This window comes from Myotis myotis, unplaced genomic scaffold (assembly GCF_014108235.1).
Source record: "Myotis myotis isolate mMyoMyo1 unplaced genomic scaffold, mMyoMyo1.p scaffold_m19_p_11, whole genome shotgun sequence".
NCBI classification, from domain to species: Eukaryota; Metazoa; Chordata; class Mammalia; order Chiroptera; family Vespertilionidae; genus Myotis; species Myotis myotis.
The window spans coordinates 67,968,043-67,990,180 of NW_023416315.1; the positions used below are offsets into that span (position 1 = coordinate 67,968,043).

At 41.9% G+C, this 22,138-nt stretch overlaps 2 protein-coding genes across 20 annotated transcripts in view; both read left to right on the forward strand.

The window, feature by feature from the left end:
• The window catches only part of CADPS2 (calcium dependent secretion activator 2), a 506,535-nt gene that overhangs the window by 121,700 nt on the left and 362,697 nt on the right, over positions 1 to 22,138 (forward strand). The gene's annotated exons all lie outside the window — the stretch shown is intronic.
• Positions 19,718 to 21,560, forward strand: RNF133 (ring finger protein 133). Its single transcript, XM_036328833.1, has one exon. It carries the CDS (start codon positions 20,134 to 20,136, stop codon positions 21,265 to 21,267), a length of 1,134 nt encoding a protein of 377 aa, XP_036184726.1. The 5' UTR covers positions 19,718 to 20,133; the 3' UTR covers positions 21,268 to 21,560.

Genomic DNA, 22,138 nt, shown 5'->3' on the forward strand with positions numbered 1-22,138 from the left:
AGATGACACTTCAACAAACATATTTTTTTTTAAATATATTCTTATTGATTTCAGAGAGAAGAAAGGAGAGGGATAGAGAGATAGAAACATCAATGATTAAAGAATCATTGATCGGCTGCTTCCTGCACACATCCAACTGGGGATGGAGCCCACAACCCGGGCATGTGCACTGACCAGGAATCCAACCAGCGACCTCCGGGTGCATAGGACAACATTCAACCAACTGAGCCACACTGGCTGGGCTGTTTTTATTTTTAAATGTACATATAGTACATGCAGTTTTGTTCTTGTTTGATTTCAAGATTTATTATGTTACAGTAATTAGGAAATGTAGTAGTAACTTAAAGACAGATACATAGATCAATAGGACAAAGCAAAGAGTCCAAAAATAGATCCACACATATATAGTCAATTAACTTTTTAAAAAATACATTATTTTTGACAGTATTAGATGTCTCCTATTCTACCCGCCCCCCCCCCCCCCCTCCCCCCCCCGCAACATCCCCTCTCCACCCAGGTCCCACTCCACTTAGGCCTTCACCCTGCTATTGTCTTACCCATGGGCTTTGCATATATGCATATAAGTTCTATGGTTAATCTCTTCCTGTGGCCCACATCTCACCCTCTCTGATATCTGTCAGTCTGCTCCATGCATCCATGCCTCTGGACCAATTTTGTTCATCAGTTTATTTTTCATTAGATTCCACATATAAATGAGATCACGTGATATTTGTCTTTCTCTGAGTGGGTTATTTCACTTAGCATGATGGTCTCCAGGTCTATCCATGCTGTCTCAAAGAGTAAGAGATCCTTTTCTTCTATGAATGCATAGTATTCCATTGTGTAAATGTACCACGGCTCTTTTATCTACTTATCTGCTGATGGGCACTTGGATGTTTTACAGGTTTTAGCTATTGTAAATAACACTGCTATGAGCATAGGAGTGCATATATTCTTTCTAATTGGTGTTTCAGGATTCTCAGACTATATTTCTAGAAGTGGGACCACTGGGTCAAATGGCAGTTCCATTTTTAATTTTTTGAGGAAACGCCATGTAGTTTTCCAAGTGGCTGCACCAGTCTGCATTTGCCCGAGCAGTGTACAGGACTCCCTTTTCTGTACATCCTCACCAGCATTTGTTATTTGTTGATTTATTGATGGTAGCCATTCTGGCAGGTGTTTAATTTGCAACTCTCTGATGACTAGTGACAACCATTTTTTCATATGTCTATTGGCCATCTGCAAGTCCACTTTGGAGAAATGTCTATTCAGGTGCTTTGCCCATGGAATTTTTGTGTTGTGTGAGTTCTGTCTGTATTTTGGAAATTGTCATTAGCATGTATCGTTAGTGGATATGTTCTCCCATACCATGGATCACCATCTTTGGTGATGATTTCTTTTGCTCTTCAGAAGCTTTTTATTTGGATGTAGTTCCATTTGTTAATTTTTTCCCTTTGTCCTAGGAGATGTATCCGTGAAGATTCTGCTACGAGAGATGTTTGAGATTTTGCTGCCTATGGGTTCTTCTAGAATTTTTATGGTTTCACATCTTGCATTTAAGTCTTTTATCCATTTTGAGTTTAGTCTTGTATAAGGTGTAAGTTGGGGGACTAGTTTCACTTCTTTGTGCACATATCTATCCATTTGCCAACACCATTTATTGAAGAAACTGTCTTTACACCATTGTATGCTCTTGCCTCCTTTGTCAAAAATTAAGTGACCATATGGTATGAGTCAATTTCCGGGGTCTCTGTTCTGTTCCTTTTATTTATATGCCTCTTGTGCCATTATCATGCTGGTTTGATTACAGTGGCTTTATAATATAGTTTGATTACTGGTATTGTGATCCCTTCAACTTTGTTCTTCTTTCTCAAGATTGCTGTGGTTGTTCTGGGTCTTTTTTGCTTCCATATAAATTTCTGGAATATTTGTTCTATATCTATGAAATATGCTGATGGTATTTTTATAGGAATTGCATTGAAACTACAGATTGCTTTGAGTAGTATGAACATGTTAATGATGTTAATTCTTTCAGCCCCTGAGCACGGTATATGCTTTGACTTGTTTGTATCTTTCTCAGTTTCTTTTTCCAGTGTCCCATGATTTTTGAGTATAGGTCTTTTACCTCTTTGGTTAAGTTTATTCCTAGGAATCTTATTTTTGTTGTTGTTGCAATAGTAATTGGGATTATTTTTTTAGTTCTCTTTCTGAGAATAGGAAAAGGAAAACAAAAGAAATAAAAATTAAAAATAGTAAACAAATTGAAAAAAAGAATAGACTAAAAGGAATGATAGAAATAAGAGAAATAGAAGAATAGAAGAAAGGGAAAGGAAGACAAAAACAAACAAACAAACAAACCTTTGTATTTGCTATTTGTGGAGCTCGCTGGATTTCTCTCCGTGTTGTTAAATGTGGCCCTTTGGTGTGTGGGTCCCAGGCTTCCCAGGAAGTTCTGTGCTGCAGGCCAGTGAAAGTCGCTGTCCCTGCTTGACCCTGGGCAACCTGACGGACATCCTGCAGGGCCCATCCCCAAGTAGTCCAGCGGGCAGGCCCTCCGTGGGCCAGAGGCTGGGTCTGCCTGGGGTCTCAGACCTTGATATCCCTGTAATGAGCTGCTCTCCCACCCCGCTCAGAACTGAACTCTGCACTGATATCCGGGTCCTCGTCTGGATGGTAAGCAGACTCATGTTGGGGGTATTGACCACAGCTTGTAGGAGACCCAGGCAGTGCTTGCTTCCTCTCCTTCCAGTGCCTCAGCTCTGCCTGGGTCACTGACGCCCCCTTGTTGTCACCCCAAGCAGGAGAGGATATTTAAAAAAAATACCCAACCCCGGTTGACGTTCCAATCTTTCAGCATGGCCGGCCCTCCTTGGTTGGAGCCTCCTCCCAGGCTTCCACCAGGCCAGATGTCAGACTTCCCTGCTGCCAGGCCAGCCACATGGGTGCAGATTTTCAGCCCAGAATCATTCCACAGGTGGGGCCTCATCCTTCCTTGAGGTGGGGAGGATTGCCTCTCTTTGCCAGGACCTTTCTCTGTCCCTCCTTCTGCTCTCCACTGAAAGTTCTTTCAGGGAATCATTGGACCCTCAGGTTCACTGCTGGGTGAGCCGGCCAGTCCACTCCGCTGGTCCAGAGTTCTGCTGTGTGGCGCCTCCTGCAGACACAGATTGGGGTGCAATTTCCAGGCTGGCGTTGTAACCAAGCACTAACTGGACCGAATCCCCACTGATCCCCACTGCCTGATGCCGTGTGGGCTCCCCTTTCCTCCTGTTTCTCTGGATTGGAAATCCTGCGTGGGGAGGAGGCTGCACGTTCCCAGGGGCAGGGGGTGGGCTGCCACACCTTCCCTCTGGCGGGGAGATGCTGCGCAGCTGCGGGGACTGGCTCACCCCCTTGCGTCTTCTCCTGTCCCCTCTCGGTGCTCTCTGCTAACAATATTTCAAAGCGGCGATTTTTTAGCTGTTTTTTCAAGTGGAATGTTCTTTAGTTTAGCTGCAAGTCTGGTCCGGTGCTGGGAGCAAGTGGACAGAACTTCCCTAGACTGCAGCCATCTTGCCACCCTTTCAGTCAATACAGGCTGTTTTTGCTGTAAAACAAGTTAAAAGCTTGAATGCTGTAGTTCACAGCAGCAAGGGCATAATTTGGACTGGATTCACCAGAGAAGGTTTCTGGGGATGACAGGATCTGACTGCATCTTGGGCTGGAAAGAGAAGGCCTTCTGAGTTCGTGAGAAAGTTGGCTGCATTTAGAACTTTCTGCTTTAAGATTATTGCTGGGATGCTGTTCAGGCGTGTTAGGCACCGAGCAATACAAATCTGATACCATTTTTTTTCTTGATAATGACTCTTTCGTCGCTTATGATTTGAGATATGACTATATTTCTATAGATAGATATGTATCTAGATCCATGTATCTTGACATATAAAACAGAATTAAAGGAAGATTTTTTAAATTCAGCAGTCTGTTTGCTTATATAGTAGAAATAGTTGTGACTTTATGGCTGTATATCATTCCATATTTATTCCATTATTCCATATTTATAACATTTTTCAGATACAGAGATGTGGATGGAATTTGTTCTTGTCTTTTAGACAGAAAATGTAAGACAGATGGCCTCTGATTCTGTGATATTAAATAAGCCCTTTTCTGGACAACTGTTGTCAAAGTAATTCTTAGCTGAGGGAAGAGTTGTCAAATCATTGCCCGCCCTATTATTTTTTTCAAATGGGTGGCTGTGTGAAGCAGAGGTTGCCATAGCTGCTGCTGTGTCTTGATATTTTGAAGAATAAGTGCTTGAAAAGCCAACCATTTGTCAGGGACCCTGAGCAAGTTTCATTGTGCTAGTATGGGGGTAAGAAAGAGGAAACAAAGATTTACAAAAATGAGTAAGATGACACTGCTCCTCACAAGACATTCTAAATCAAGTGAAATATAGATGTAGAAGCACCTCACTATATGAACTAGGGTAGAATTAAATGACTGTCAAATTGTTACAAAAAGGATGTGTTGTAGCACCAGGTTGTTGTGGCTGGGAAAATTGCAAAAGGGAGATTGAGAGTTGTCTTGAAGGACGAGAAGAATTTTATTTGGTGGAAAATGGAAGAAAAAAAAGAAAGATGCTTTATAGAATTGGGAAGTGCCTGCCACGCTAGCCATGTGCTTGGTGATTGGTTTACGAATAGATGTGAAACAGATCATCTGATACACATCATGGCCCCAGGAGGCAGGCAGTACTTCCCTGTCTTACACGTGAGGAAACTGAGGCTCAGTGAGGCTCACCTCACACCGCCAGCGTGTGGCGGAGACGGGGTTTCACAGCAGTCTGTCACACAGATGGGTGCTTGGGCACAGATTCTGCTGGTGTGAAGACTTCATAGTTGTTTCTTTGCTGTTGCCTCCCAAGAGGGTTTACCTTACCTAATAAGTGAGCAAGGGTTTTGTGACCTGTGAACCAGAGAAATATAAGGGGTCTAAGTGGGAAAATCTCCTTACTTGCCTGTGCCCTGCTACTTGTGACTGCTAAGAACTCTCAGAGTTAACCGTGCTCTGTGGAACTGGTCTTAAGAAGGCCAAGCACTGCAAACCTTCAGGGATGCATTGTGGCATAAGAAGGTCTAGAACAGCCATGGGCAAACTACGGCCCACGGGCCAGATCTGGCCCGTTTGAAATGAATAAAACTAAAAAAAAAAAAAGACCGTACCCTTTTGTGTAATGATGTTTACTTTGAATCTATATTAGTTCACACAAATACTCCATCCCTGCTTTTGTTCCGGCCCTCCGGTCCAGTTTAAGAACCCATTGTGGCCCTCGAGTCAAAAAGTTTGCCCACCCCTGGTCTAGAATCTACTTCAGAGTTCTAGGACAACTTGGAAATGGCCGAGTCCCAAAAGCAGCCTCCACACGTGGCCTTCATCGTTGGCTCTGATGAACTGCAGGAGCAGAATAGCCTGTTAAGAGAACAGGACCAGTTCTGGTGGTTATTAAAAAGATAAATCCAGTCTCAATGGTTGGGTTACTATTAAGATGTGTTTTGTCCTAGGCTCCAGGTAACAGTGCCACCAAATACCACCCTTCATCTTGTGTTTACTTACGGATGTTCAGCTCCACGCTTTATCCCTCCCAATGCAGAGACTGGTGTGAGAGTTCCTCCGTTACTTCCCAGACTAGTAGTGGGTTTCTACTCTGTTGGTTACCGTTTCAGCTTCTAACTCAGATTGAATGAGAAGAAAAAGTTGTTTAGTGGTAAAGTTATATAGACGGTGGCTTGAATTCAGAATGCAGAAGAGAGTATAATTTAAGTAGTTTGATTTATACCCATAAAAATGTTAAAAGATTTGGTCATATTCCAAATGCTCATTTGTTTTTATATTTAGGTATGGACATAATAAATCTATTTTCATGAGTATTAAATCTATAAAAGAATTCAGGGTTGAACTTTTTATGCATAGCCTTGACTACTCTGTATTCTAACAGACATAATCACCCTCATAAAGATAAAACTAAATAGATACATTATTGCGTGAGGAATAGTATAAGTTAGAATGCAGAGGATAATGACATTTTCAATTTAATTCAACCTTCGTTGAGAACCTATGGTGTGCTAGATACTGTGCTGGAAACTTAGTATTGAAGAAAATGAGAATTAATAAGATTTAATCTCAATCCTCAAGAAATTAGAATAGATAATATTGTAGAGAGAACTGCATCAGTTGCTGCATAATGTACTACTCCGCACCTTAGTATATACCAGGGCAATTTTTCTTAGAAACTATAAAAAGGGAGTCAGCATCTGTTACTGCTCAGCTGTCCCTAGATCGGCGAGGTGATTCTTCAGGTCGTGGCTAGACTCAGTCACGTGTCTGTGACCAGCTCAGGATCACGTAACATCTCTGTTCATCCTAAGCTCTCGCATGTTTGCCCATCTGTACGTGGATCTAGGGGGACCTCACCTAGGCCGGAGGGCTCTCCTCCAGGTAGTGTCCCCTCCTCTCTCAGGCTGGCATTCCTTCCTGGGGGTGGCGGGGAGGAGGGCAGGGCTCCTCAGCCTTAGGCTCAGAAATGGCACATCAGCACTTATGCTCAGTCTGTTCACCCATGTACGTCACCAGGCCACAGACTGAAGAGGAGGAGAGAGAAATCCCACCTTCTCATGGAAGGACCTGCTAAGTCACATTGCAAGGGGGGTGTCAGTACAGGAAGGGAAGAAATTGAGGCTGATTCCCCATCAATGTACCTCCCGTAGGGTAGTTTGTAGGCAGTTTTGCAGAAGGGACAAAGCCTATTGTCGGTCTTGCATATAGTGATTGCGGCCGTAGCATAGAGAGGCTCATACTTCTGCCCTAGGAACTCGGGTGTTGTCCTTTGGCTAGAGGGAGCCACATAGATTTCAAGCCAGCAGGAATGCCTGTGTAAACTTCATTACTTTTTTCCTATAGGGTGTTCTGGGAACAGAATGAATTCAAGGTGAGAAAAAACAGTGATGGGGGATTCGATGCTATTGCAAAATTCTAGGCTGTGGGGATGATTATGAAGGCCAAACTAAAGCTGTCGGGAGCATATTCATTCAAATGTGGTAAACCTGTGCATGGGAATCCCTCACTCACACAAACATTTCGGAGCCAGGCACTGTGTTAGGTGTTTGAGAAACGTCAGTGAGTATTTCCCTGTCACAAAGGCTTCTTGGGCCTTGGGAGTAAAGTGAATACATGATTCTCTTTACTCATGAATCCCACTGGTAGGCCTGCAGATAAATAGAGAGGAATAGTAATCCTGTGTTACATAGTGAAAAAATCATGGTTAGTGGTCTGGTGATGTAAAATATGTCTGTTCTGGCTGTTTATTTTCCCAAAATACTTAATTACCAAAGTTTTAATATATTAAAAGCTGTTATATTGGTTAATAGAAAGAATAATGAAAGAGGAGCCTGAGTAAATTTTGTGATTTTCATGCATCTGTACCTGACCTATTGTAGTGTGTGACTATCAAGGTAATTCAGAAGCTTATGTATTTTAAAATTTACCATATCCCATTTTAGCATACTTAGATCTTTGCTAAATTCAAAAATAATGTGAGAAAAAAGTATCTGAAAAATATGTTTTCTTTTTTCTTAATCCTCACCCAAGGATATGTTTTTATTGATTTTGTGTGTGTGTGAGTGTGTGTGTGTGAGAGAGTGTGTGTGTGTGTGTGTGTGTGAGAGAGAGGGGGGGTGGGAAGAGAGAGAGAGAGAGCGCGAGCGCAGTTACTTTACATACATGCCCTGACCGGGAATGAACCCACATCTTAGGTATGTGCCCTGACCAGGAATCGAACACACAACCTTTTGGAGTACAGGACTACGCTCCAGCTAACTGGCCACCTGGCCAGGGCTAAAAAAGGAATTTTATTGTATATGTTAGAATATGTAGGAGTAGTGATTAACTTATAGGAGAAATTTAGGGAAAATACATTAATGTTTGAGGATTTACCAATTTGCAAACAAATGTAAAATTTTTAAATTTAGTTTTACCTTTAAAAATCTTTAAAAATAAATATACTGCTTTCAGAAAATATTTGCTGTTCTTAGTAAACGACTGAGAGCAAGTATTCTGTTCTTGCCAAACCCCATTATGATGCATTTAATTACTCAGAGAAAACCTATATAGTTGTTTTCAAGCTTAAATGCAAACCCAGTGTGTTTTGTGACTTCTTTGAGCTCTCTAATAATGGCATAGCCCTGGATATTGTGACTTGTGGAGTAATTTATTGAAGCCTCTTCGGTATTCCCTGCACCTTAGATATGCTGTCTGGGCAATGCTATGTGAATGTATTTGACTATTTTTCTTAGAAGAATAGTGATTTCTGGAAGTTAGAACATTTTTAACAGAGGTTGATGAACAGCAGAGGGCTAGAGATAAGCTGATTTTCCTCCCTAGCTTAATGAAAATTATAACCTTTTTGAATTTGTAATTGGGACTTAGAGGTTAGGATATATGCATACACCTAGTTTGTATGTAACTCGTTTCTCCTGTCTAGATGATGACCTTCTTAAGAATAGGGCCATATTGTGTCCCTAATAATATAGGTTCTGGCTTGTATCAGTGTGTCCAGTATTATAAATGTTTGTTGTGGTTTATGGTTATTATTTTTAAATATATTTTTATTGATTTCAGCAAGGAAGGGAGAGAGAGAGAGATAGAAATATCAATGATGAGAGAGTTGCTAGTAATCATTGATTGGCTGCCTTCTGCACACCCCCTACTGAGGATCGAGCCTGCAACCCATGCATGTGTCCTTGACCGGAATCAAACCCGGGACCCTTCAGTTCACAGGCCAGCACTCTATCCACTGAGACAAATCAGCGAGGGCTGTGGTTCATGATTATTTAAGTGCCATTTCTTTGGGTAAACCTCAGGAGTTCAGAGCCTGTGCTCAGTCCAGGAAGGGTTCTCCACACAAGGATAAATCTTGATTAACTGAGCCAAGCAAGATAGTCTGATTTCCAGGCTTTATTAGTCATGCCTTTGTGAAGCACTGCTAGAGGGTCATTGAAGGAAGCCATTGATGGGAGCTTCCTGGGAGGGGTGGGGGGAATTCTCTTACTCTTAGATACGGGAGAAGAACAGTTTCTCAGTGCTTCTGGGTGTGGGCTGTCATGCTGCCTTTGGAGACCTGGAACAACAGTGGCCACATCAGGGGATCATGAAGTGAGCCTACGTAAGAAGGTGAACATACACCTTTCCCTGCTACCCACAGCAGAGTGTGCCTGTGAAACCCTTCATACGCCCAAATGGTATAAAGCAGTGGTTCTCAACCTTCCTAATGCCGCGACCCTTTAATACAGTTCCTCATGTTGTAGTGACTCCCAATTTCATTGTTACAAATTGAACATAATTAAAGCATAGTGATTAATCACAAAAACAATATGTAATTATGTATGTGTTTTCTGATGGTCTTAGGTGACCCCTGTGAAAGGGTCGTTCGACCCCCAAAGGGGTCGAGATCCACAGGTTGAAAACGGCTGGTATAAAGTGAAGGAGCCATTACCATTAATTTATATGGAAAAATTTTTAGCATTCCCAGAGCCCAAATTAACCTACTAAATCATAGCAAATACACTTCATTACTCCCTGTTTTACACTAAACATAAGACCCTTATGGGCTCTTTTTTTTTTTTAAAATATATTTTATTGATTTTTTACAGAGAGGAAGGGAGAGGGATAGAGAGTTAGAAACATTGATGAGAGAGAAACATCGATCAGCTGCCTCCTGCACATCTCCTACTGGGGATGTGCCCGCAACCCCAGGTACATGCCCTTGACCGGAATCGAACCTGGGACCTTTCAGTCCGCAGGCCGACGCTCTATCCACTGAGCCAAACCGGTTTCGGCCCTTATGGGCTCTGTTAAGTTTTTCTGATACTTTAGGACACATTTTGCTAATGGGTGCACAGACGAACTCAGCATAAAGCACAGATGCTCACAGACACAATACAAAGCTATGGTGGAATGATGCTGAGGGTGTTTCCCAGGGAAGGAGCTGGTGGTGAGCACTGCCTTGATGATGACTGGCTGCAAAACAAATGCTGAATACTATTTTCACTTAAAAAAAAAAATTGATTTTTGAGGCGGAGGGTGGGGTGTGGAGAGGGGAGAGAGAGATATCAATTAACACTTAACTTATGCATTCATTGGTTGATTCTTCTATGTGCCCTGACTGGGGATTAGACCTGCAACCTTGGCATATTGGGATGATGCTCTAACCTAGCGGTTCTCAACCTGTGGGTCGCGACCCCTTTGGAGGTCAAACGACCCTTTCACGGGGGTCACCTAAGACCATCCTGCATATCAGATATTTACATTACGATTCATAACAGTAGCAACATTACAGTTATGAAGTAGCAACGAAAATAATTTTATGGTTGGGTCACAACATGAGGAACTGTATTTAAAGGGCCAGAAGGTTGAGAACGACTGCGTCTAACCAATTGAGATACCTGGCCAGGCCTCACTTTTCACCTTTTTTCTTTTGTTTTGTTAATCCTCTCCCAAAGATATTTTTTCCATTGATTTTTAGAGAGAGTGGAAAGGAGGGGAGGGGGTTTGGGGTGGGGGGGGAGAGAAATAGAGAAAAATTGATGTGAGACACATCGATTGGTTGCCTCCTGCATGTGCCCCCACCATGTGAAGATCGAACCTGCAACCCAGGTATGTGGCCTTGACTGGGAATCAAACCCTTAGCCATTTGGTGCGCTGGCCGACACTCTTAACCACTGAACCACATGTGGCAGGGCTCACCTTTTTTTCATAAAGGTAAAAACTCTTTGGATTTCCTTTGGTTAGCGAAAACAGATCCTCACTAATGTAAGTCTTGCATAAAAGTGAAGTGGCGTAACCTGAACTCTCGAAAAGCAGGGCATACCTGTAAAGAGGCCAAGTGGCCAGGTGGAAGGAGCAGGGACTTTTGACCCCCTGGATCAGTCCACCCCAGCGGTCCGTGTCAGTCCTCTTTAGCCTGCCTGCAAAGTTCAGCAGGAGGAAAGCCCAGTTAATATTTGGCTGATAAAAAGGAAGGCGTTCTGTGTATTAGGTAAGTGCTGCTAAGGAATAGATTCGAGTAGTAGCTGTTAGCCTGCACCCGCCTCTCTCTCCCACTCAAACAGTCTGGCCCCAGGATAGAAGACTGAGATCTGGTGCAATAAAATGAATGCATTGTTTTCAATCTTCATGAGCTAATAGTTGGTATGGGCAGGTCTGGACTGTTTCTGAGATCTCCACCATTTCTATTCCAAGAACAGGAAATGGGGGTGGTTTGAGGGCATCGTCCTCAGTGGAGCATTGTCAATTACTAGTATAAAAGCTTACTCCATGATGAGAGCTCAGGCGCGATTGTCCATCAGGGATAGTGAGTTCTGGGATGGATCCTCCCCCCATGGCTGTCCCATGGGAGAATAGTTTCTTAGTCTTATTATTGGCACTGTGGGCCAGATAGTGATTTATTGCACAGGCTGTCATGTGCATTTTAGTATGTTTAGCAGCATTCCTGACCTCTACCTACCAGATGCCAGTAGTTCTCCCCCTTGTGACAAACAAAAATGTATCCAGAAGTAGCCAAATACCCCTTGGGAGGCAAAATCACACCCCCCACCTTGTGAACCAGTGTGGTAGAGATAAGGGATTGCTTCTTACAGGTAGGTGCATTTGTCCTAAGACTCAGGCAGGCGAGCAGGGAAGTTCTACCTACTGTTGTCTTAACTACAGTGAGAAAAACAGTGAATTCATAAATTCTTCAAATTGGTCTCTTCAACTACACAAAGAATCTCTAGGTTTCAGTTCAATTTTGAGCCTAAATACAGTTACTGTTTAAACTCTTCACCCTTAAAGTTCAGCAAACTAAAAAAGTAAAGTTAGGCCGAAACCGGTTTGGCTCAGTGGATAGAGCGTCAGCCTGCGGACTGAAAGGTCCCAGGTTCGATTCCGGTCAAGGGCATGTACCTGGGCTGCGGGTACATCCCCAGTAGGAGATGTGCAGGAGGCAGCTGATCGATGTTTCTCTCTCATCGATGTTTCTAACTCTCTGTCTCTCTCCCTTCCTCTCTGTAAAAAATCAATAAAATGTATAAAAAAATACAAAAGTAAAGTTAGAGTCACATCATTAAAAAAAATCCCACCCCAAATGTTAAATAACCACAAATTTAACAAACAGCTTTTAATATGATGATGTAAATTGTCTTCTGAGTGAGGCTTCATTTTGTAGATGTTCATAGGAAAAGCCAGGAATTCACACTTTGTTTGAACCTGGGAACAGTCTACATGGAAAGACAATGCAGATGTGAACAGAAAAATGTCTCAATACAACTGTATGAATGGGGCAAGTTGATTGGTTCCAATTTTATTTTTAAAAGCAAGTATTAACTAAAATATTATGGGCTGGTAAGTATAATAAATGGTTTTTACAAAATGCCTAAATTCTCACCCTGGTCAGTATGACTCAGTGGTTGGAGTGTCGGACCACACAGGGAAGGGTTCAGGTTCGATTCCCAGTCAAGGGCACATACCTGGGTTGCAGGATCAACCCCCTCTCCAGTTGGGACATGTATGGAGGCAACCAGTCCATGTGTCTGTCTCATGTCAATGTCTGTCTGTCTGTCTGTCTGTCTGTCTGTCTCTCTCTCTCTCCCCCGCCCCCCTTCCCTTCCACTCTACCTAGAATCAATGGGAAAATATCTCCAGGTGAGAATTAACAAAACAAAAAGACTGGATTCTCTCCACATGCCTCTGATTGAAATGTTGGTGTCCATTTGCACACTGGGAAAAGGGATCTCCCCGCCCCCCCTTTTTGTATCCCCAGGGTTTTATATGCAGGCCTCATGCATGGAAATGTCCTATGTAGTAAATAATAAGTGTTTGAATGCTGTTGCCAATGTATTGACTCCCTGAAACAGACTTCCATGAAATTATAAAATCAAATCAAACAAGCATTAAAACATCTTTAAAGTAGTGGAGATTCTGTAGTTCACAATGTTAAAGTAACATAGTGAATTGTGACAGTTGTGGTCATCCTTCCTCTGTGGTAACCCTCTTCCAGTTACCACGCCTGTTAATTCAACCTTCAAAGTAAAGATGTCTCTCTATCTTTACTGGTATTTCAGGCGGTGGAGCTACTCGCTTCTTCTGCTGCAGCTCATCTCACCAGTCCATTCTCCTCCTCCTTCAGTCTGTTTTCCTCATAAGGCAGTCAAAGCACACGTCTTTAAAAGTGAACGCTTTGAGACACTTATATGTCATTTCCCAGCTTAGAGCCCTTCAGTGCTTCTCTTGTCCTTGGGACATAATCCAAAATCCTTACTCTAACGTTCATGACCCTGAACACGGCCTGCCCTTTGCCTCTCCTCCCTCTTCACCCTTAGCTCTCTCCTTTCTCACTTTGCCAAACTTCTGTTTCTTCAGATCCTTTCTCTGCCATCTTCGTATCTTGGGGTCCTGAAACTGCGGTTGCTCCTGCCTGACATCTTCTTAACTCCTTCTTTGCTTGGGCAATTCTGATTTAGCTTTCAAGTCTTAGGCTAAGTATCACTTTCTTAGAGAGCAGTGCCCTGGACTTCTTTAATCAGAGTTCACTCCCTGTTACATCTCTTCTTTTTCTCGATACTCTGTTTTCTTTTCAGAGCCCTTCTCACGACTTGCACTTAAGCATTTCTCTGTGCATTTGCTTAAAATCTGCCCTCACTGGATAACGTGCTCTACAAAGTAGGCGCATGTCTGTGTTCTTCTTTGATGTAGGACCCATCTTAGTATTTGTCTAGCACAGTGATGGCGAACCTTTTGAGCTCGGCGTGTCAGCATGTTGAAAAACTCTAACTTAACTCTGGTGCCGTGTCACATATAGAAATGTTTTGATATCTGCAAACATAGTAAAACAAAGACTTATATTTTTGATATTTATTTTATATATTTAAATGCCATTTAACAAAGAAAAATCAACCAAAAAAATGAGTTCGCGTGTCATAGGTTCGCCATCACTGGTCTAGCACATAGTACAATTGCAATAGCTATTTTTGTGCATGAAGCTGAATTCTCCTTGCAAGATGACAATATATTGGGCTAACATTGTAAGTTTATATTACACTGTCCCCATGTTGAGTCTTTAGGCCTGTGCAAACATTTGCTATTGGAAGATGCTAGGAAAGATTTGTTCCTGCTTCCCATAGAATGGCATTTTAGGTAGCATACCATCCAAGAAAACTAGCGACTGGCCAGGTACGTGATGGCTGCTTTCCCTGACAGATAGTAAAACAATGAGTATGAACATGGTTAGGCAGCTTTTCAACCTATCCAGAATGAGGAAAGAAACCCAAGACTGTAAATATAATATTCTTATCTGTTTATTCATTGCTTTAGATTTTATTCAAATTGTTAAAAACCATGAGTCATTGCTTAGTTGCTTTTTGGCCAATAGGATTTCAGTATGCAGTGCACTAACATAAACTCTTGGATTGGCTTAACTACCTCTGATGTCACAATTCACCCATTAGGAAGTCATAATTTTCTTGAAATCACATTGTGCTAACAACTCTTGTTTCATTGTCAGAAAGGTTATCTACACAAAATAAAAATACTGGAAGGAGCAAGATATCTTTGATCCAGGCAGACCTTTTCCATTAACGTGCTTTAATTATCACCTGTGAACAATTGAAGCTAGCTCTTTTTTTTTTTTGACTTTCTTTTATACTTGGCGTTTTGTTGTTCATGTGTGTCAGTTCACAGGCAAATGGAGGAATGAGCCTGCTTAGACTTGCTTCTTCAACTCATCGTTCTGTTTCATCTCGACTCTTGAGGCTCAGCATCTTCCTCCTGCTTAGCCTCCCTGACGCAGAAGGAAAAGCCATTTGGACAGCCCACCTGAACATAACATTTCAGGTGGGAAACCGCATTATATCCGAACTAGGAGAGAGTGGAGTATTCGGGAATCATTCTCCCCTGGAAAGGGTGGCCGGTGCGGTGGTACTTCCGGAAGGATGGAATCTGAATGCTTGTCATTCTCTGACCAACTTCAGCAGGCCTCAGCTGGAAGACTCTTGGTTGGCCCTCATTGAACGGGGAGGCTGTACTTTTACGCATAAAATCAATGTGGCAGCAGAGAAGGGAGCCAACGGCGTGATCATCTATAACTATCCAGGTACTGGCAACAAAGTATTTCCCATGTCTCACCATGGCACGGGGAATACAGTCGCAGTGATGATAGGCAACTTGAAAGGCCTGGAACTCCTGCACTTGATTCAGAAAGGAGTCTACGTGACGATCGTCATCGAAGTGGGGAGAATGCACATGCCATGGCTGAGCTATTACGTCATGTCTCTGTTCACCTTCCTGGCTCCCACCGTCGCCTACCTCTTCTTGTACTGCGCCTGGAGGCCACGAGCGCCCAACTCTTCCACCAGGAGGCGAAGACAGATAAAGGCAAATGTGAAGAAAGCAATTGCTAAGCTTCCACTGCGGGTGCTCAGAGAAGGGGATAAGGAACTCGATCCCAATGAACACAGTTGTGTTGTTTGCTTTGACACATACAAACCCCAAGATGCAGTACGTATTTTAACTTGCAAACATTTTTTCCACAAGGCGTGCATTGACCCCTGGCTTTTAGCCCGGAGGACGTGCCCCATGTGCAAGTGTGACATTCTGAAAACTTAAGAAACCCAGAGAATTTTCTGAAGATGTAACCAAGTCTTTTCAAAGATTAAAATTAGATGAGTTCTTTTAGCACTATATGTAGAGAGAAAATTCAACTCCAGCTTCTCTACCCAAGTACCAAAGAGGGTGAAATTTGTGTGTTTTTAAAATAAAACTCCATATCATGCTCACCTATTTGAACTTGTTGTTTTTCTAAGAAGTTTTAGTTGTTATACATTTTTGCTCTTATTTGCATAAGGACATTAGCATATGTTAAAAGCAAATTAGTCTTTACCTTCAAGTTACAATGTCACATTGATGTCACAGAGAGTTAGTCATAATATTTTAATGCAGTGGTTCTCAACCTTCCTAATGCCGCGACCCTTTAATACAGTTCCTCATGTTGTGGTGACCCCCAATTTCATTGTTACAAATTGAACATAATTAAAGCATAGTGATTAATCACAAAAACAATATGTAATTATATATGTGTTTTCTGATGGTCTTAGGCAACCCCGTTAAATGGTTGTTCGACCCCTAAAGGGGTCGCGACCCACAGGTTGAGAACCACTGTTTTAAAGGTTTTTATGTTAATTTTTATACTTTGTTACCATAGTTTCTTTAACATTTGATATCTAATAATATCTCTGCTTAATAAACTTTATTATAGGATAAGATATTGATTTAATGCTCCGTTAATTAATTTTATTAATAACCAAAGGATCTGGTTTCCAGAGTTACTAACTGGGTAGGTAGTATCCTATATAATAAAAGCGTAGATGCAAATTGTCTCCTCGACTGGGAGTTGTCCGGGAGTTCAACCAGGGGGTAGGACAGGCCGGGGGAAGGGAGGGAGGCCCTGGCTGGCATCTGGCAGCCACTAGGATCCCTACCAGTGCATGGATTTCATGCACTGGGCCTCTGATATTCTTAATAATTATTTTAGACTAGAGGCCCAGTGCACGAAATTCGTGCATGGGTTGGTTCCCTAGGCCTGACCGGTGATCAGAGCCCATTGGGGCCTTCTGGCTGCTGGCCAGGGCCTTCCTTCATTCTGCGCCACCCCCGGTGGTCAGCGTATGTCATAGCGAGCGATTGAACTCCTGGTCTCCCAGTGGAACTCCTGAGGGGACACTACGCATATTAGGGTTTTATATGTATAGATGATAGCACTTTTAGTTATGTAACTAAAACTGTTTTAAATTGTTATAGGTCTCATTTAGGGCAGCATTGCAAAAAATCGCCTTTGTTTACCAGAGCACTTTAAATCCTACCATAGTAGGATTCAGCTATGGTCATCAGATTTCCCTTCTAGAAATAAGCTAGTAAATGCTTTTCTTCTCAAAATACTGGTCTCTCTCTTTAATAATGTAGAAAGTGCAGAGTTGAAATTTTCAGTTGCCCTTCTGAATTCTGTCTTTTGCTTTACTTTGCCTTTTACTCTTTTCAAGCATATGAATAAACCCCTCTGTAATCATGAGAGACTGAAAGATTTGGGTTACATTGTTTTGATGAAAATCTCTATGGACAATATGCTGAACCACTGATGTCCCACTCAGATGGCACTTTGTGTGTCCACACACTTCATACTAACTATACTGTTTTTTTTAAAGAGTGGACTGTATGGAAGTACAATCAGATTAATGGCCTTTGGTTAAGGAAATTGACCATTATGAGCTGAGCATTTCATGTCAGTAGTCTCTTATTCTCCTTTTTGCTGGGCACACATGGCCCTTTTCTCCTTCCTCTTTCCTGCCTCAAGTAATCGTGCTGTTGATTCACAATTCATAAGAAGTACTAGCATCCATTGTCCTAGTGAGACCCAACCAAAAGTGTCTCTTAGCATCCTGTGCATAGAGGTGAGAGGCATTCATGTTCAAGGTCAAAATCCTTCACTGATTTCCTAGCTGGTGAATAAGAACCACTCAAATATACCCCCCAAAAAGTGTATGGCAGCCCCAGTGACTGCCCATGTTTGTTAGTTCACACTCTTTGGCTTGAATGTCAGATGGTGCCATTGACATAAGTGTAGCTAAAATACAGGCAGAGCTGACAGTGTGTATGTGAGGTCTTCCTCTAGGGATGTTTGTTGATTTTGGCAAACATTTTATTAAAAACATCTGTGGCCTTTAATAGTCACTGCTGTGGTTGTTGTTTTTTAAAATATATTTTATAGATTTATTTTTTTTTTTATAGAGAGGAAGGGAGAGGGATACAGAGTTAGAAACATCGATGAGAGAGAAACATCGATTCAGCTGCCTCCTGCACGCCCCCTACTGGGAATGTGCCCGCAACCCAGGTACATGCCCTTGACCGGAATTGAACCTGGGACCCTTCTGTCTGCAGGCCGATGCTCTATCAACTGAGCCAAACTGGTTAGGGCTGTGGTTGATTTTAAGTGGGGACCTTGAAACTCTTCTTTTTAAAATTAGTAGTTACACTTTTGTTGACAATGAGTTATACTAAACTAAAACTGTTGTATTTAAACTTTCCTGCACCCTTCCTTTTCTTCCCTCAAAATATTGTTAGATTATTATCAGATGTCAAGGTCTGCAGAGAAATGAGATTCATGTTTCTGTCTTTCCTGCTGTCATTCCTATATCTGATCAGTGTTAAGTGTGAGGAAGTGAGGCTGGTGTCATTTAACAGGATACCCTACTTTAAAAAATCAAATCCACACCAAACTTCTGAGGAAGCTTTTAAGTCAATTTAGTACAGTGGTTTACATGATAAGTAAAAAATGTGCATTTTAACCAAATGTGAGTTAAAAATGGTATTACAGAATTCGTCATTTTTACCATGTATTTGGCGGCAGTGCTAATTTTAAATTATTTTAAAACTTGCCATTTTGTTGAAAATATTTATTTTGAAGAAAAATTATAGTTATACTAGTGTCCCAGTGCATGGATCTGTGCACATTGAAAGGAAATTAATTAGAAGAAATATTTTAATATCGGTGTTTGCATCTTGCTAATGGAAAGAAAATTGGATTCTACCGAGTCTCCTATCTACCTACTCCAGGACTTCTGTGAGGATCAAATGAGATGAGGCACGGGAAAACACTTCACAAACATTTGGTTAAACTGTAAAGTGTTTGCACCTGGCTATAAAGCAAGTGGGGTTCCTGGGCTGAAGAAACTCCAAGGATGCTAGTTGCTAGGGAGAGGAAGCCAGGCGTTGCTACGTGATGTCATTACCCAGCGCCCACAGCCACTTTTTCTGGGCTGAGCTGTGGTCCGCATTTTGCACCACGGGGTCTCGGCAGCGTTGGTGGGTGTCACTCTCGGGTGGCAGTGGGGCCTGTGTCCCACTTGGGGGAAGCTGAGTGTTGGTTTGTTGGTGCCAGGTCTGTGGTGCCATTTATTTTTAAATAGCCAGTGCACATCATGACATCTCCTGCGTTGAGTGTTTGCCCCCTGGTGGTCAGTGCGCATCATAGCTACTGGTTGGACAGACGCTGACACTTAGCCATATATATATATGTGTATGTATGTATATGTGTAAATGTGTGTGTGTGTATATATATATATACACACACACACACACACACACACACACACACACTAGATGGCCATTGCACGAAATTAGTGCATGGGTAGGGTCCCTAGTGGCTGCTGGCTGCCAGCCCTGGCCTTCCTTTTTTCCGCGCCACCCCCTGGTGGTCAGCACACGTCATAGCGAGTGATCGAACTCCAGGTCAGTGGAACTCCTGAGGGGACACTGCATAGTAGGCTTTTATATATATAGATAGCTTTCTTCCATATGCATATCCGTTCAGGTTTTAAAATGCATGTGTTGTATGAATTTTATATTTAATTTTTAGTTTAATTGTGGTATCTGCTAAAATTATTTGCCACTCAGGGATGAAATCTAGCTTATAACAACTTAGAAAAATTACCCATAACAACATTGACGCCTTCAAGCCAATTTATTTTACAGGATGCTCTAAGCCAGCGGTTCTCAACCTGTGTGTCGTGACCCCTTTGGCGGTCGAACGACCCTTTCACAGGGGTCGCCTAAGACCATCCTGCATATCAGATATTTACATTATGATTCATAACAGTAGCAACATTACAGTGATGAAATAGCAACGAAAATAATTTTATGGTTGGGTCACAACATGAGGAACTGTATTTAAAGGGCCAGAAGGTTGAGAACCACTGCTCTAAGCTCTTATCTAATTGGCTGTTGCCTTTTATGTCATAATCACATCACCCAACAAACAGTAAGCAGTATGTAGAGTTACAGCAGTGAAACTAGGATTTTTTTCCCCCAATGTAAAGTTTTTCTCTCTCTGCCTCTAATAAAACATCTGCAACTCATACAACATCTTTAAGAATTTCTCACAAAAACATGCTGGAAGACGGTGGAACCTGTTTTCACCCGGAAGATTTTTTTCATTTTGTTATTTTAAATTGATTGCCAACAGATGTGGGAGCCATCTCTTTTCATTGGATCGGTCCTTGGCTTATTAGGCAGAGAGAGATGAATCTACTCCAGATTGGCACTCAGAGAAACAGCACTGTGTCGACCTGGCTGGCGAAATTTACTCTTCTTTGGCTGCTTAGTCGGAACTGCTGCAGAGCCAGCGCTGTTTGGACCGCTTACATGAACATATCATTTCATGTTGGGAACCGCATGCTGTCAGAGTTGGGGGAAACTGGAGTATTTGGAAGAAGCTCCACTCTGAAGAGAGTGTCCGGAGTTATTGTGCCACCAGATGGAAAATCGCAGTATGCCTGCAGTCCCAGCACCAGCTTCAGCAGATCGAAGAACTCAAAGGTGTGGCTCGCACTTGTTGAACGGGGAGGTTGTCCCTTCACACAGAAAATTAAGGTGGCCGTTGAGAAGGGAGCCAGCGGAGTGATCGTCTACAACTTCCCAGGGACCGGCAACCAGATTTTCCCCATGTCTCATCAGGCCTTTGAAGACATTGTGGTCTTGATGATTGGTAACTTAAAAGGCATGGAGATTCTGCACTTGATTCGGAAGGGAGTTCATGTTACAGTCATGGTGGAGATGGGGAGGAAACACATCATCTGGATGAATCACTATTTTGTCTCTTTTTTGATTGTCACCACCGCTACGTTTACGTACTTCGTCTTTTATCATATTCGAAGACTTTGGGTAGCCAGGGTTCAGAGCAGGAGATGGCTGCGCTTAGCAACAGATCTCAAGCTAGCATTTGGCCAGCTTCAGCTCCGGGTACTGAAAGAAGGGGATGAGGAAGTAAGTCCCAACGGAGACAGCTGTGTAGTTTGCTTCGAGCTCTACAAGCCTAATGACACAATTCGTATTCTGACTTGCAAACATTTTTTCCACAAGAATTGCATCGACCCCTGGATTCTGTCACATGGAACATGCCCCATGTGCAAGTGTGACATTCTTAATGCTTTGGGAATCCGAGTGGATGTTGAAGACGGAACACAGTCACTGCAAGTTCTGATGTCAAATGAATGGCCTGGTATTCTATCACCTAGTGAAGAGGGGACCGCCAGTGAACTTCCTCCTGCAAGGCAGCCAGATAAAGCGACCCACATGGGAGAGGCGGCGGAGCGTCCTCCTTCCCCGAATGACAGCCAGCCTAACTCGGCAGAAGACGTTCATCCTTCACCTTGATAGCATGACCTTTGAGGAAGCGGATTAAACCTGTTTGTCAAACCAGGTTCTAATACTGACAAGCAGTTTGCTTGAAGTGTGGTTTTGTGTCCTTTTTTGTTACTTTGGTAATTTTCTACATTCTTTGTCAAGCCCTAAAGACAGAAAAAAAAGAAAAGAAAAAAGGCCTAGCAGGATTTAAAAAAAAAAAATCTTTGCTAAATGTAACTTTTTGTCAATGTATGTTACTCCTGTGAGTATAGATGTTTATTTGTATGTACACATGCATGTTAAAAGCAAGGACAAACTTTTCTCCCTAGGTGTTTTTTGTATTATATATATTGACTTTATTTTAGTAGGAAAATTGTTAATATATTTGCATGTTCCTTATAATCCCAAAGCTATAAATTAAGCTTGAAAAACTAGTTATCTTTGCTGTGCTAGGAAGAGTAAAATGTATCTTTTGATAGTTATAGTACAGTATAATTTGACCTCATTGTGCTATATGTTTTTATTCTTGTCATAAAGATTTGCTTTATAGAATTTTACTCTTGGCAAATAATTCTGTTCAAGCAATTAGTACATTCAATGTGATCTGCAATCTTAAAAATAAAATAGTAGCACTCTTAAAGTGACCAGCAAATATTTCAGTGCCCAATATTTCTTATCATAATTGTTACATGTTCATAGTGTGTAGAAAGGCTTAAATGATAAAGAATTCCTAAGATATTTAATCACGGTGTATTTACTTCCTATATGTTTTGTATTACCCAATTTATTTATTTATTGCTATTAAATATTTAAAATATTCCAGATTATTTTGGAGATAAGTGTCACACTGTAGAATTTTAATATGACATCTTGGGATTCTGTTCATTTTGTTCACTGTGTT